Consider the following 15485-nt stretch of genomic DNA (forward strand, 5'->3'; position numbering starts at 1 on the left):
GTTCTCTCAGATGTTAAAATTTTATAGTTTTTTTATAGAAACAATTTTGAATTTTGTTTTCACGTACATCTTTTTATTGAAGATGATTAACTACCCTTATATAAGTGTGACACTGATATGTACTGTCCAGCTGAAAAAGAGGTCGGCAAAGGTAAAAGCTGGACACAAAGCGGATTAACAGAACCTCACTTGAAATCATAAAACACTCGTGAATTTGGGTAAAGAAACAATATAGTGTACTCATAATATTGCTAAGTGTTATTTGGATCCCACATATTAAACTCCTCTAAAAACAAAACATCAAGTTTTATGGCATGTAAGAATAATGTAACAAAATATATAAAGGAATATAGGAAACAAAAATTAAAAACTATTGTGTGAAGAAAAAGATAATGTGAGAGAAATACTTCTTTTTAATTCAGCATTGTTTTATTTTTAACCCAGTGATATAATTGAGGGATTGAAACCAATTTATAAATGAATAAAAATTGTACTTGGGAATGAGAATCTTTATATAAAAAATTTAGGACAGTGAAGTTTATTCAATTTTGTTTTAGAAAAGCTCTTATTTCATAATTTAAAATCCAACACTTGCTCTGAAAAGCAGTACATTTTTAAATGTGCATACAGCTTACAGCTTATGACAACTGTACAATTAACACCACCAGCTGGATTCCTCCACGTGTCACAAATCCATTGGACAAAATCTGGCATCATTCTTTTCAGAACCCACTCCTTTTTCCTTTGAACAGCTTTAGCCAGCTATCACTGGTCACACCCAACGGCTACATTTTTTATTACTCACTCACATTATTTTTTTGTCACATTCCTTGGGAATTTCAAAACGTTACGTGGCACGTGATATGGCACATATTCATTACGTGGAAATCAAATAACATTATACTCCTAAATTTGTGCTATAAATATCATTGTTCTGTTCTTGTGACCCCTCACACTCACACAATTTCAGAGTAGAAGCTTCACTTCACTTCACTCTCTTCTTGTGAAGCATAAAATTCTTGTTTATTTTTTGTTAGTATCTCCTTAAACTTTTTGTGTGTTTGTTTTTTCACAATGACTAGGATGTCTTGTCTCTTGGGACTTTCTTTGTGTTTTTTGTTTGTTGGGTTAGTTGCTTCTTCTAAATTTGAGGAACTCTTCCAACCTGGTTGGGCTATGGACCATTTTGTCCATGAAGGAGATTTGCTTAAACTCAAACTTGACAATTATTCTGGTATGGTAATTAATTAACTAACCATTTATGTTTTTTTTAAGGTTGCAAGAATGAGACATTATTAAAAGAAAACATTTTTGTATTAAGTATTGTTTCCTTAAACTGAATGTCCTTTTTAAGTTTAATTGTGGATTATTTAAAGCTTAGATCTGATTGTTAATAGATTGTTTAATAAATGTTTTTATTATGGTGTACAATCTTGATTAATTATTTGTGTTACTTATAGTAAAAAAATATGGAAATATTGCAGGTGCTGGATTTCAATCTAAGAGCAAGTATATGTTTGGGAAAGTGACTGTGCATCTCAAACTTGTGGAGGGTGATTCTGCTGGAACTGTAACTGCTTTCTATGTAAGCAAAAATATTATAAATCAGCTTTTACTTCAATTTGCTCTTAGTTCTCTATGAAATTACATTTTGTTAAGAAACAATTATTACAGTATATCATTAATCAGAATGTGTTTAATACGTACAATCGTATATATCAACATATATTTAGATATTAACAATGTGTGCATAAATACTACTCAATGCATTGAACATTTGTTAAATGTGACAACTAGCATCATCCATGAATGAATAGACTAAGACTGCTAACAGAGCTATTGAGTGCTTCTACCTACTTGTTTTTAACCATTGAATTTGCATCCACATCTCAATTGACTCTTGCATTCATTATCTTTGTCGCTATATCAATCTAGCAACTAATTTTCTTGATTGCAAATATGGGGTACCTCTAATAACCATATGGAATTTATTCCACATTTTATGAGTGATTGTGACTCCACCCGTACCAATAATTGATGGTATCTAACTTTGAAATTTGATTCTTAATTTTTGTGTTGCAGATGTCATCTGAAGGCCCAAATCATAATGAATTTGATTTTGAGTTTTTGGGCAACACTACTGGTGAACCTTACTCAGTTCAAACCAATGTGTATGTGAATGGTGTTGGTAACAGGGAGCAAAGACTTAACCTATGGTTTGATCCATCTAAGGATTTTCACACCTACTCAATCTTTTGGAACCAACGTCAAGTTGTGTAAGCACCTACATTATCCATATGTTAATATACTAATTAACTTTAATTAATTATTATTCTAACATATTTTATACATGTGTAGGTTTCTAGTGGATGAGACACCAATAAGAGTACACACAAATTTGGAACACAAAGGAATTCCTTTCCCAAAAGACCAAGCAATGGGTGTATACAGTTCTATATGGAATGCAGATGATTGGGCAACACAAGGTGGTCGTGTGAAAACAGATTGGACTCATGCACCTTTCATTGCTACCTACAAAGATTTTGAGATCAATGCTTGTGAGGTTGCTGTGCCAGTGACATCAACTGAAAATGCTAAGAAATGTGCTAGTAGTGAAGATAAAAAATACTGGTGGGATGAACCAATGTTGAATGAACTCACTATTCATCAGAGTCATCAACTTATTTGGGTTAGGGCTAATCATATGGTTTATGACTATTGCGCCGATACCGCTAGGTTCCCGGCCATACCACTTGAATGTGTTCGTCACCACCACTAGTGATGCGAAAGAAATGAAGAATTCTATTACTATAACTTTGGTGCATAAAGAAATTTTGAAATTGATTGCATTGTTATATTTTTATGCATTCAAAATTATAATTAGAATTCTCTATATTGTGAACATGTCCTTCATGTGTCACATTGTAATATATTTAATTTAATGTGAAATTATTTTTATTCCATTGTTTGTTGTGCAAAATCCAATTTTATTCTTGTGGTTCCCTTTATTTTAATTGGATGGATCGTGGATCATACAATATACATAGTGTAAAAATCCAGTGAGATTCGTTGGGGGTACGGCAAGGTCACGGGTTGTCTTGGTATGAAGAATTTGGATAAAGTTACAAAATAATTGAGAAGGTGAAGCTAACAGTGTGGTCCCTAATATTTAAATTTCGAGGACCCTAGTCTATGGGGTATGGTTTTTACCCGTGTTTTGTGAGAATAATTCTTTGATTAGATCACGATGTTTTTATCCAAGATGCAAGTCTAATGCATATTTTTTTATTAATAGGAATCGAGATTAATACAATGAATTTATCATATACTTGCATATTGTTTAAAAGGAACAAAATGCAGAAAAGAAAGAAGGATCAATCTCTACCAAAAACAAAAAGAAGAAAGAACAGCAATAACCAATGATATTCCACTATCAGCTATCACGTGCTTGCACTCTATTCTAAATTTTTAACATATAATAAATTAAAAAGAAAAGGGGATAAAAGATAAAGTATTTAAAATTACAAGAGGTATAATTTAAAAAAATATATAAATATTTGTTTACATAAATAATTGAAATATTCTTTTGATTAAAATTAAGAAATAAATAAAGTAATTAAAATAAAAAGGTTTTTAAAAAATCAAACTTTGTATAGGTTCCAATATTAGTTTGACTTATTTATTAAATGCACAATTCAATATCCTTCACTTAGTGTGTGTTTGATTCAGCTTTGGATATAATTGATTCTGACAGTATTGATTCTGATAGAATTGATTGTAATAGAATTGATTTATGTTTGGATACAATAATGCATAATTGATTAAACAAAATGAACGTTGTTTGGATAGTTTTTATCAAAATTGATTTTGAATGTATAATTACTAAAATGGACATAGCTAAATTAAGGTAAATGTGTGTAGTTGAATGTATATGTAGATCAATACTAAATGTAGATATATTATTAAATTTAAATAAATAAATTTTCTATATATTAATTTAAAAATAATAAATACGATCATTAAACTAATTTTTTTTTCAAAATATTTGTTCATATATTTTATATTTTTTGATAATATTTAAGTTAAATAATATTAGAGTTAGTTGCCAAGAACGATAAAATATATCGTAAAAAAAAGGTAAAAGAAAAAATACAGTAAATCTGAATGGGGACAACACCGTAAAGGAAAATTCAAAATTTGTTAACTCATGACCATAAACATTTTTCAGGGGTTAATTTGGTTCGTTAAGTTTTCTGATTAAATTTTGTTCATCAAATTAATTACAAAGCAAAAAGAAGGAGAATTTATAAAGGGCAATAAAGGAAAATAATATGTTGTGATAATCAAAATATAAAATTTAATGTAGAATTGATTCTAGGAAAGCCAAAAGCTAAGATTTGTAGCTTCAAGGATAATTGCTTTTGGAGGATAGAAGCAATTCTTGAAAGCCAAACCAAACACCATTGAAAACTCAATTTTTCATTTTTGAGGGTTGTAGAATCACTTCTTGGTGCTGAAAAGCCAAAACAAACAGGCTCACTTTTGAGGGTTGTAGAATCACTTTTGAGGGTTAATAGATAAAATGTAAAATCACTTTTTCACTTTTGAGGGTTGTAGAATCACTTTTGAGGGTTAATAGATAAATTGTTTGCTTGTTGTTTTAGACTTTAGTGTTTACTTATTTTTTTAACTCAATAAATTGTTTGCTTATAGTATTAATATATATATATATATATATATATATATATATATATATATATATATATATATATATATATATATATGTTAATATGTTCTTTAAAAATAAAGTAAATATGTTAATATGAATTGCATACCATAGTCAAATCTTCAAACTAAAATAATGTGTTTAATACTCTTCCAAATATGTTAAAAATAGACATTAATATGATGATGTGAACTTTAGAGCTCGTTTTTCATTTACACTTTCGTGTTTCAATAAGGACAAATATTTATGATGGTCATCGTTGTCGTGGCTAATGGCTACCTTCAAAAATATCACAAGGTTGTCCAACTTGAGTCACTTAATATAACATGACAACAAGCATGCAGATCCGTGAAACTTATGCTTATATATGTCATTATGTATAATGTCACCAATAATTACACACAATAATATCGATCCCATGTAAGGGTCCCCAAGTGTGGTCCTAGTAATACTCTTTTAGTTGGATGGTTATGGGTCCTCTTAATTCAGTGCTGACATAAAAAAGGTTGACACAAGTCCCTTTTTTTAGGTCAAATGATTTAATTGAGGGGCCTATATAAATGATTTGATGAGCTGTGCAAAAATTAAACAACATTTAGAGGAGCGTAACATAACTCAGATTTAATAGCATTCAATTATTTCATATGATCAACATGTGCGACTTTGATCTGCATGGCTTATATACACTCCTTGGAGTATAAATTGAGCTATTAAATTAGCTTATAAATTTATAGATAAACATAAAAATGATAAGTTTATTCTATTTTCATTTGAATTTAATATTTTAATAATATTAAATCAATTCATATTTTTTTGTTGTTGAAATGAGCTAGATGTTGATCTTAACAAACGTTGTACTTGTCATTCAGAAAAAACAAACGTTGTACTCTAATGTTGGATTCAATATATTTATGTGGAATTTGTTGTGGCAAATTATGAATTCATCCAATTTACACACCAAGTAGTTGAAAGAAAAAAGAGGTAGAGACTAATAAATATGGAGACTTGCATTATTTTGTAACGGCAAACAAATGTATGTATGTATTTAATTGGATAAAGTATTAATATAAGTGGTACTAGATCCTTCGTTAGAGATGAAGCACAACTAGTATTCTATCCACTAAAATATACTTATGCAAGCAACCTACCCATACATTTTAATGGGTTTACAAACCATTCCATGGATATCCCTTCACAAGAGACTTGTATTGAGTTTTCTTCATCACAACACTAGTCTTTTAGGTGAATTAGGGTTCGAGTAGTTGTGTGTTTTGAAAGTTTGTAATTTTTCCATGCAAACATTGTAATTGAGTGAGAGCTTATTGGTTGAGTAATAAAATGTTATTTTTTTTCTTCTTCTTCGGGTAAGGAGATCAGAGCAAATGATTCGATCAAGGAAGGAAGAGAAGCAAACTAATGCACCACACCATTTACTTGAAAAGAAATCGGTTATCATCTTATTTGTGTTTTTCGTAAGAAGTGTTATGACTACTTTGAAGTTGAATGTTCCTTTGTTTGAAGGGAGGATGAATTTCTCCTTATGCCACAATGCAAGACTATTCGATGAAACAAGATCTTGATTGTGCTTTAGAAAAAGAAAAATCAAGTGAGATGAAAGATTCAAAATGAGAAATACAAAAAAAAAAAAAAAAAAAAAAGCAGCAAGCACAATTCGAATGACGCTTGCTTCATAAATTAAGTGACAGTGTTGAAAGAAACTTGACAAAAAATACAGGGGATAATACTAAAGATGAAGAGCAAGTGTTACTTTTATTGGCTTCACTGCCCAAAACTTTTAAATGACTTTTTTTTTTTTTTTTTAAGAAATCAAAATGAAATTATATAACACACCAAACAGCGGTTTCCAAACACAAGGTGTGTCTAGGATACCACTAAAAGTTACAAAATTTTAAGTATACAATAAACTGAGGTTACACTAGTTAGCCAAAGCCCAAACAAGCAAAAGGGTCTGACCACCAACTCTGCGTACCATAAACAAACACAACCTTTTTAGCTTTCAGCCACCCCAAAGATAACAATTTAACCTTATCTAACAATTGAGGGACTGGATTAACAGAATTATTGAATAGACGGTTGTTACGTTCACTTAACAATACTCAAGAACACAAAAGCCAAATAAGCTGCAATAACGATCTTTTTGCTTTACCAACACCTGCCAAATGAGTAAACTGCACCAGATGATCTGTAATGATATTAGGGTCCACTCCTAAAATACCAATCCAATCACGCATCTGCTGCCATAAAGATGCAAACGTAGTACAAGATAAAAATAAATGATCAGCTGTCTCCACGTGATCGCAACCAGAAACACAAAAGATATCATCCGCGGAAATAACACCACGAGTCGCCAGGTTAGCTTTCGTTGGTAATCGATCTCGAATAAGCCGCCGCGCAAAAACTGAAACCTTCAAAGGAACCTGAGGATGCCACACCAACTCAAAAGGTAATCCCATCTGAGAATCATCCCCAATCGTCAACAAATCATAGGCACCTCTCACAGAGTACCTCTCTGCAGTATTCGGAAGTCACTCCCAAATATCTGAAAACATTAGGAACCAAAGAGATATCAAATAGTAACGCCCTACACTTCACTCAGTGTTAGCAGAAAATAGTATACTGCCGCTAAATGATGTATGAGAGAGCATTGAAGGAGAGTAAACAAATAATGGATGTAGTCATGTAGATGAATCTTCATATGAAGGTGGTAAAATAAAAAGAAAAAGAAGTATTGTGGGGATTAACATGGTAGAAAATTTCAATAAACAAACATGAGTATTGTCAAGTGTCATTACTGTGAAGAGTTTGGCCACTAACAAGTTAAATAAATAAAATCCATGAAGGATTTAATAAGGATAAATGAGATGACAAAAAAGTTGAAGTGTACTCCTTTTATAAATGTGTAAAAATTATATTGTACTTTGTGAAGTTGAAATTGATATAAAATGAAGAAATACGAGACTTTAAATGAAGAGATGATAAGTTGTTTTTAATTTTTTTGTCAAAAAAAAAAGTTGTTTTTAATTTTCTTCACTACAACAACACCAGTCTTCTTCTTCTTTTTTTTTATTTTTATAGATAGACGAAATGGCAAAGCTATTATAAACTTACACACACAAGTGGAGGTATCGGGGTTCGAACCCCGATCATGGCATCCGGCCTAACAATTTCGACATTTTATTATCTTCTGGATGTATTGAGACTTAGGTAATTGTGTGTCTTTAGAGGATATACAATTTTTCTCGAGGATTGCTTTTTAGGCCCCCTCAATATCTCTTTAGGCCCCCTAAAAATACAAAAATAACCTTTATAAGACTTCCGGTAGATAAATACCGGTAGTTCATTTTAACTTTTCTCATTTTGCACCTCCGGTATGTACATACCGAAGGCACATTTTCAAACTGTTGGAATTACCAAATTGAAAACATTCACAGTATTTTTTGTACACTTAGACCTTTTGCAATTGCAACCTCTTTTGTGTCTTAGGTCCATTGGCATCATCAGTACTTGTTTTCTTCCTATATAGAGCAATGCAATATTTGGTAAAACTAGCAAACATGTAAAGAATAAAAATTATGACCTATGAGAAAGATCATGATAACTAAATTTTTCCTAGAGGTGCTAGAATGGTTGAATTCCTCAGCATTTGCAGGGCTTACTTTCCTCTTATAAGGTGCGTTTGTCGGATATACGTCGATGGTTTCTGTCAAGATAAGAGACTCGGAAGTGAAAGAATCTGCAACTACTGAAGCATCAGTTTCATGGCTCTCATTCCTAGTATCAATAAAAGATTGACCAATGACCATCCATATTGAACGGAGTTAAGGATCTTGTCACGTTTTCCACTATATGGAAACTTATAGAAGATTTGGACCCCGGTAAACCATCTGATAATTTCATACATGTAGTTGAAAATGTGCCTCCGGTATGTACATACCGAAGGTTTAAAATGTGAAAATTTAAAATGCACTACCGGTATGTAACTACCGGATATATTCTAAAGGTTATTTTTGTATTTTTAGGGGGCCTAAAGAGATATTGGGGGGGCCTAAAAAGCAATCCTCATTTTTCTCTGCAATGATTTTAATAGAAAGGATTGCAATTTTGTTATCGTGATAATTGCAATTGTGTGAGAGTATGAGAAAATTTGCAATTGTCATCGTAAAAATTGCAGGTTGAGGTATTAATGTTTTTTTTTGGTTACTTTTGTGACAAATTTCCTCTCATACTTAGATTTATGTACTATAAATTATCACGGATCCATGCATGTTTGTGTAATTGGTGGTGTGTGGGCAACTGCCCCCACTAGCTTGTTATTTTTATGGTAGAGTAATACCCCAACTTCGTCCTTGAATTTTTAAAAATCAGTCGAATTCGTCCTTAAATTTTAGGAAATATCTATTTAGTCCTTGAATTTTGCAGATGTTTATCAAAATTGTCCCTCCGTCCATAAGCTCTGTTATTGATGATGATGTGTCATCTTGTATGCTGTGTTGTCCTGTACACGTGTCAACAAGACAACCACGTGTACAAGGACCAATTTAATGGAAATGGTAAAAATTGCAGTTGTAACTTTTTAGTTGTCATTTTTTCCGTGTTTTCAACTATACCCCTCAAAATAAGGATCAATTTGATACTTATTGTGATAATTTAAGGACTGATTTGATAGATAATGTTGTAATTTAAGGTTTCCTTTGATTGATTTTATTCCAGGGAATGAGTACAAGGAGATATGGCTTGACAGGACCAATGATTTCAAATGACATGCATAAACAAACACTAGTGAGTGGTCATGTTCTACAAAATCCAATTGTTCCTGGAGTTATTAGAGTTTCATATCCAAGTTACTGGTCATCCGCTTCTACTTAACCCCAATACATGAAATTTATCCCAACTCCAGGATTTCCAAAGCAGTGTTGCTTGTTTAAATTATGCTTTTTGGCTATGTAATGACTTATGAACATCAAATGTAAGACTTATGAATTGATGTTTATGTAATGTTCTTTTTTGGCTATGTAATGACTTATGAACATCAATATGAATTATGATGGTATTTTCAACCATCAAAGTGCATGTCTTTTTACTTTTTACTTTGTTCAGCAAATATATGCACCAAAGATCACATTAAGATATGTTGGGAATTTTGCAATTTTCTGTAAATCAATCAATTTTGTCCTTGATAATTTTATCATTTTCGGTCAAATTAGTCCCTGCTTGCGTGACATCTGACGTGGTAAGCCTTGTAAGCGGTTAACAGTACATGTCACGTCCGTTAACAGGCCAACTTAACAGAGGGACTGATTTGATTGGCATTTTGAAAATTCAGGGACTAAATAGATATTTCGCAGAATTTGAGGACGAATTTGACTGATTTTTGAAAGTTCAAGAACGAAGTTGGGGTATTACTCTTTCACGGTATGTTATTGCATAGTTTTAGGTTTATCTTCTTTAAAAATTAAGTATTGCCTCCATAAAAAATCATTGAATATTTTTATTTGTGAAGAACTTACAAACACCGGTGGTGTTCATGCTTTAGCAATTAGCAGTGACTTCCATATTTTCTTAGAGTGTATTATGAATTTGCTTGCGTATTATATGATACTTAATCAACGCCAAAAAAAACTTGGTTTGAGTAAACAAATAAATAAAACTTTTAACATAAATAAGTCTCTTGATCAATGACAAAAAAAAAAAACATGAGATAGAAATCTAAATCTCAAATATCACATAATTTAAGAGACACCAGTCCTAAATTTCCGAAAATCATTTTCCTATATTTTAATTACACTTAAAAAAAGTGAAAATGTTGCCCCCTCAAATCAAAATTTCTGAATTCGTCACCATGAATAGATAAATATTATAAGATTTTTCAGCCAAAATAACAACAAAAACACAAATAGAACGCTTGGTGCAGCATCAGTTGAAAAAAATACAATGATTGATGGGTTAATTTTGAAGAATAGTTTCAGTTGTCTTTTTGATCTTGCTACTAATAAATTGGCAACTGTGGCTGAAATGTATTCTTCTGGGTGGGGGGTTGAGGGTGAAGCTTGGCAGTGGCGGCGACGTTTGTTGGCTTGGGAGGAAGAGAAAGTGCAGGAATGTTGCGATATTTTATCTAGTATTGTTTTGCAGCCTAATCATCTTGACAGGTGGATTTGGCACTTGCATGCCTCCAACAGTTATAAAGTTACAAGTGCTTATAATCATTTGTTGACATTCACCAGTAACAACTTGTCGGCTACTCACATGAATGAAATTTGGAAAAAGGAAGTGCCTCTGAAAATCAGTCTCTTCGCTTAGCGCTTGTTACATGATAGATTACCTACAACGGACAATTTAATCAAAAGACACATTTTACATTCGAATGTTCATTTCTGCGTGGGGCGATGCGGCATGATCGAAGATGCAAAACACTTATTCATCTCTTGTGATTTTTTTGGCAAACTTTGGTATGACATTTCTCACTAGCTTGGTTACCAATTAGTGCTTCCGGAAAATGTGTTAGACCATTTATATCAATTTGGCACCTTTAGCGGCTTCTCTAACAGCAAACGCTCAACTCTTAATCTTATTTGGCTATCCTGTGTGTGGGTGATCTGGCTTGAAAGAAATGCTCGTATATTTCACCAAAAAGAAGCTTCTTTTAATCAATTGTTAGATAAAGTTAAGCTCCAATCATACTGGTGGCTGAAAGCGAACCGACCTAGTTTTGTTTTCTCCTACCATTCATGGTGGTTGGACCCTTTACCTTGCTTAGGAATATTTATGTAACATGGTAGCCTTCTTTTTTGTTCATGTTTTGGCCTTTTGACACTCTTGTAATTGACTCTTTTAGCTGAGGTTTTGGCACTCCTTGTGCTGAAATCTCCAAACTTTCAGTATTTTAATCCATTTTAATTTCTTAAAAAAAAATATATAATCCAGCATATTGAGTGAAATAAAAGTTTATTTGTTGGTCGAAATAATAATAATAATAATTTGTTGGTCGAATAATAAAAGTTTATTCGGTCATTATCTCTCAAAGAAGTACCTGAAACATTTTTTTAACACTTAGATCATTCACGACAATGGCATAGACATCCATTTTTTTATAATGAGTTTTACATATACAAATTATTTGTAATTTTTTAGTAATAGTACCTAATAAGCACTCAATCCCTCCAATCCAACATTTCACACAATTTTTTTTAAATGGATCTTTTAATCAACCATCAATAATTTTATATCATAATATTTTAATTTTTTTAATATTAAAAATGTGTAGGTCCCACATATGATTTGGGGTATTAAGTGAGATTTTTGGTCTTATAAAGTATCTCAACGGAGACACTCATATTTGGGTACTTAAATGGGTAACACCTATATACATCACACATTTATAATTTTTTAACTATCAATAACTTTATATCATCACATTTCAATTTTTTATATTATAAAAGTGTGGGGCCTACTTAGGATTGGAGGTCTTAAGTGAGACCTCGAGTCTTACAAGACCGCAAAAAAGTTTCTTACTAATGGGGGTACTTAATAGATACCGAGTCTTAAATGTTTACGACTCTCTCATTGGAGATGGTCTAAGACGCCAAAAACTTTTCTTCTCAAATGGGGTATCTAATAGGTACCAAGTCTTAAACTTCCATTAAGAATGATTTTACTCAAATATTCACTCTCTTATCGGATGAAATTCACACGAATCTCTCTATTCTATTTTTTGAGACACATATGTTTGAGATATACGTCAATATTAGCCAACAAAAGATAGAATAGTGTGGGAAAGAAAGTGTCTCGGACACTTCACTTATCTACTTTCTACTCTCACTCTTTCCTTCCACTTTCTTTCTTTTCCCCATTTTCTTTCCACAACCAAACAAACACATACACGTCTAGTCTCGAAAACGATGATTTAGCGGCCCCGAACAAAACCCTAGTTTCTTGTCGGTGTCATCTTGTCTTTGAAAAACACACATCTCTGTTTTCTTCGTCATTTTTCTCATCCCAATATGCACCCTTCTTTTTCGCATTGATTCTTCTTTCTTTGAAGCTCTCTCAGGAGCGCTTCCAATTTCTCACACCTCTTTACTCAGGTAATCTATCTTTTCCTTCATTTTCTTTTCATTCTTCTATTGTTTACTTGTTTTCAAATTATGGGTTTTTGTGTTTGTTTTATTTTGATTGAATTAATTTTCACCCTTTTGATTGAATTTTTCATTTTGTTTTAGAAGTTTACATGCTGTTGTTTATACTTTGAATTGGTGCATGTTTGATATCATGCCGAAATCATGGTGGGCCATGGTGATTTTGCAAAAATGTGTTTGACTGTGCGGTGACTAAAATTGATTTTGCAGAATTGATTCTATTAAATTGAGTCTAAAATCAAAAGCTTCAATTTCTTGCTTTAAGTTAGAATCAATTCCGGAGGCAAAGTCAGTAATCAAACATGTCAAAATCAATTCCATACCTCAAGAATCAATTTTGACTCCTCCAAAAGTGGAACCAATTACCAAACATACATTGAGCTTTGGCAAAAGTGCAAAAGCACGGTGGCTCACTGTGATACCAAACCGGGTCAATAGAAACATGTTTAGAAGGAGGGGAGTGATCATTAATGTATGATGAAGGTAGTTATGGAATAACTAACACATTAATGAAGGTTATGTTGTCATTGCCATGATATACTGGTTAGCAAATTGGGTTACATTGAGCGATCTATTGAATTTGAATTGATTACACATGTTTATCTAAATTTTCCATTGACATTTCAGATTTTTCTTGCTCATTATTATGTAATGTAGTGCTGAGATTTTCTTTTATTCATTATTATTCCGATTTTTCATGTTTATCTAAATTTTACAATAACATTTCAGATTTTATTACTTTTGCTATTCATGTCACAATTTATTTTTGGTGATGCAAATTTCCTTGACATATTGCTGCTGATCCTCGTGAATAAGAACAACCATTTCAGGCATATCGTAGTCTATGGCATTCATGCTTGTAGAAAAAATCTTTCCTTTGTATAATCTGACAAGTTGCTAGAAGCATTAGAACAATGCTCTACATCGAATAACTTCTGCACTGAAAATTTTTCTTATGGTTTTGACTACTTTGATCTTCACAATGGAATAAATGTGTATGTTCCTTGCTGCATACTTTTGAATTCCACTCTATGACAGAATTATCATTTCTCTCTGCATCGAAAAAGAGTGGTGTCTGGTTTGTAGGCTAGAATGGGATATGGATTTCCTGCCGTGGGTAAAGCACACGTTTTCACGCAGTAAACGGTCTCGGCTGTTAATCAGAGATCAGACAATTTAGATTACACGATAACAAGATCAGTTTTAAACTATCTCGGTCATTACTTTGAGATCTGATTGTTGAAATTGAAAATTGCTTGACACAGTCACTACACCAATTTCAGTGGGATAGGAAATTATGGTTCACACAAGTACAATTGCTAAAATGCAATTCCAATATGAATTGTAGCAGAAGACATGTTCATTCCAGTATGAATTGAGTGATTTATTGAATTGATTAGACATGTTTGCCTCAATTTTGATATTAACATTTTCAGATTTTTCTTGTTCATTATTATGTGTTGAAGTGCTACTTGGATTGAATTGCATATGTTGGCGAAAGCTTGTGAAAAGGGGGATGGATCTAAGTCCCTGGGTAAGATACTGGCAAGATGGAGGGAATATAATGCCCAACTTGATGCCGGCAATGATGCGAATAAGCCTGTTCGCAAAGTTGCAGCCAAAGGATCGAAGAAAGGGTGTATGAAAGGTAAAGGAGGGCCGGAAAACTCCCGGTGTAATTATAGAGGTGTGAGACAAAGGACTTGGGGGAAATGGGTTTCTGAAATCCGTGAGCCGAATCGAGGGAGTAGGCTATGGCTAGGTACTTTTACCACCGCCATTGGTGCTGCTCTTGCTTATGACGAGGCAGCCAGGGCAATGTATGGTTCTCGTGCGCGTCTCAACTTTCCTAATGTTTCGGTTACTAGATTCTCTGATGAATCTCCAAACGATTCTCCAGATGCAAATCACTTGGCAGTATCAACAAATACCGAGTCCATGATAATACCAGATAACTCAGGGATAGGAGTAGAAGACAGTAATGATATGGAACCAACTTCCTTATGCTTAAGTATAAAGCAGGAGAATGAGGAAGGTGAGTCGGAGATAAATTAATCGGTTCCTTGTTGATGATGTACATTTTGCTTACAGGGATTTTGAAATGGCATGAATATTTAGCTCTTGTACTTGCTAATGATCAACTTAGGAGTAATGAATCTCGATGTTTCGTCCTTTTGATTAGCTGTTGCAATAATTTGTAAAACTAAAATGAACTTGGTTGGAAAGTAGCCTTATGCACTCTTAATATTCAGTCAAGTTTTAACTTATAAGATGTGAAATGTATTCTACATTTCTTCTCCATTTTGTTTTTGCCTCTAGGTATACACTTTACACTGCATAATAACTTGTGATCTGCCCTGGTAAAGTTATCCACTTATACTTGAGCACTCTGATTTGTGGATTATTGAATTTGAATAGTTCCATTTTTGCTGTAAATGTCAATTTCTATAACACTCAAACAGGATTGAGAGTAGGATAATGAGAATTTCATACTTTTGTGTGTCGAAAAATTTAGATTCTACTAAATTTCACTAGAAATGTTTTTCATGATGAATCTATGAGATTGTTACATTACATGTCTTATATCTTTTAATTGATATATT

General features: G+C 32.5%; 2 protein-coding genes across 3 annotated transcripts; both read left to right on the plus strand.

Moving 5' to 3' along the window:
• Window positions 1-946: 946 nt before the first annotated feature.
• Window positions 947-2963, plus strand: LOC11416050 (xyloglucan endotransglucosylase/hydrolase protein 9). The gene is made up of 4 exons (XM_003597007.4): window positions 947-1234; window positions 1485-1585; window positions 2083-2276; window positions 2359-2963. Exons 1-4 carry the CDS (start codon window positions 1075-1077, stop codon window positions 2777-2779), a joined length of 876 nt encoding a protein of 291 aa, XP_003597055.1. The 5' UTR covers window positions 947-1074; the 3' UTR covers window positions 2780-2963.
• Window positions 2964-12595: 9632 nt separating this feature from the next.
• Window positions 12596-15266, plus strand: LOC11408872 (putative dehydration-responsive element-binding protein 2H). 2 transcript variants are annotated; one of them, XM_024777551.2, is made up of 2 exons: window positions 12596-12831; window positions 14319-15266. In XM_024777551.2, the coding sequence occupies exon 2, from the start codon at window positions 14371-14373 to the stop codon at window positions 14935-14937; it is 567 nt and encodes a 188-aa protein (XP_024633319.1). In that variant the 5' UTR covers window positions 12596-12831; window positions 14319-14370; the 3' UTR covers window positions 14938-15266. The 2 variants fall into 2 exon arrangements, with proteins under 2 accessions (XP_024633319.1, XP_003597059.2); XM_003597011.4 differs by having other exon boundaries at window positions 12705-12831; window positions 14349-15266.
• Window positions 15267-15485: the final 219 nt, after the last annotated feature.

The sequence above is a fragment of the Medicago truncatula genome, chromosome 2 (assembly GCF_003473485.1).
Source record: "Medicago truncatula cultivar Jemalong A17 chromosome 2, MtrunA17r5.0-ANR, whole genome shotgun sequence".
Taxonomy (NCBI): Eukaryota; Viridiplantae; Streptophyta; class Magnoliopsida; order Fabales; family Fabaceae; genus Medicago; species Medicago truncatula.

Excerpts from the sequence above, each read along its gene's own strand:
- LOC11416050 (XM_003597007.4), top strand. The coding sequence starts at position 1,075 with ATGACTAGGATGTCTTGTCTCTTGGGACTTTCTTTGTGTTTTTTGTTT. Across the intron at positions 1,586-2,082 it reads GAACTGTAACTGCTTTCTAT|ATGTCATCTGAAGGCCCAAA; the intron begins GTAAGCAAAAAT and ends TTTGTGTTGCAG. Across the intron at positions 2,277-2,358 it reads TGGAACCAACGTCAAGTTGT|GTTTCTAGTGGATGAGACAC; the intron begins GTAAGCACCTAC and ends ATACATGTGTAG.
- LOC11408872 (XM_024777551.2), top strand. The coding sequence starts at position 14,371 with ATGTTGGCGAAAGCTTGTGAAAAGGGGGATGGATCTAAGTCCCTGGGT.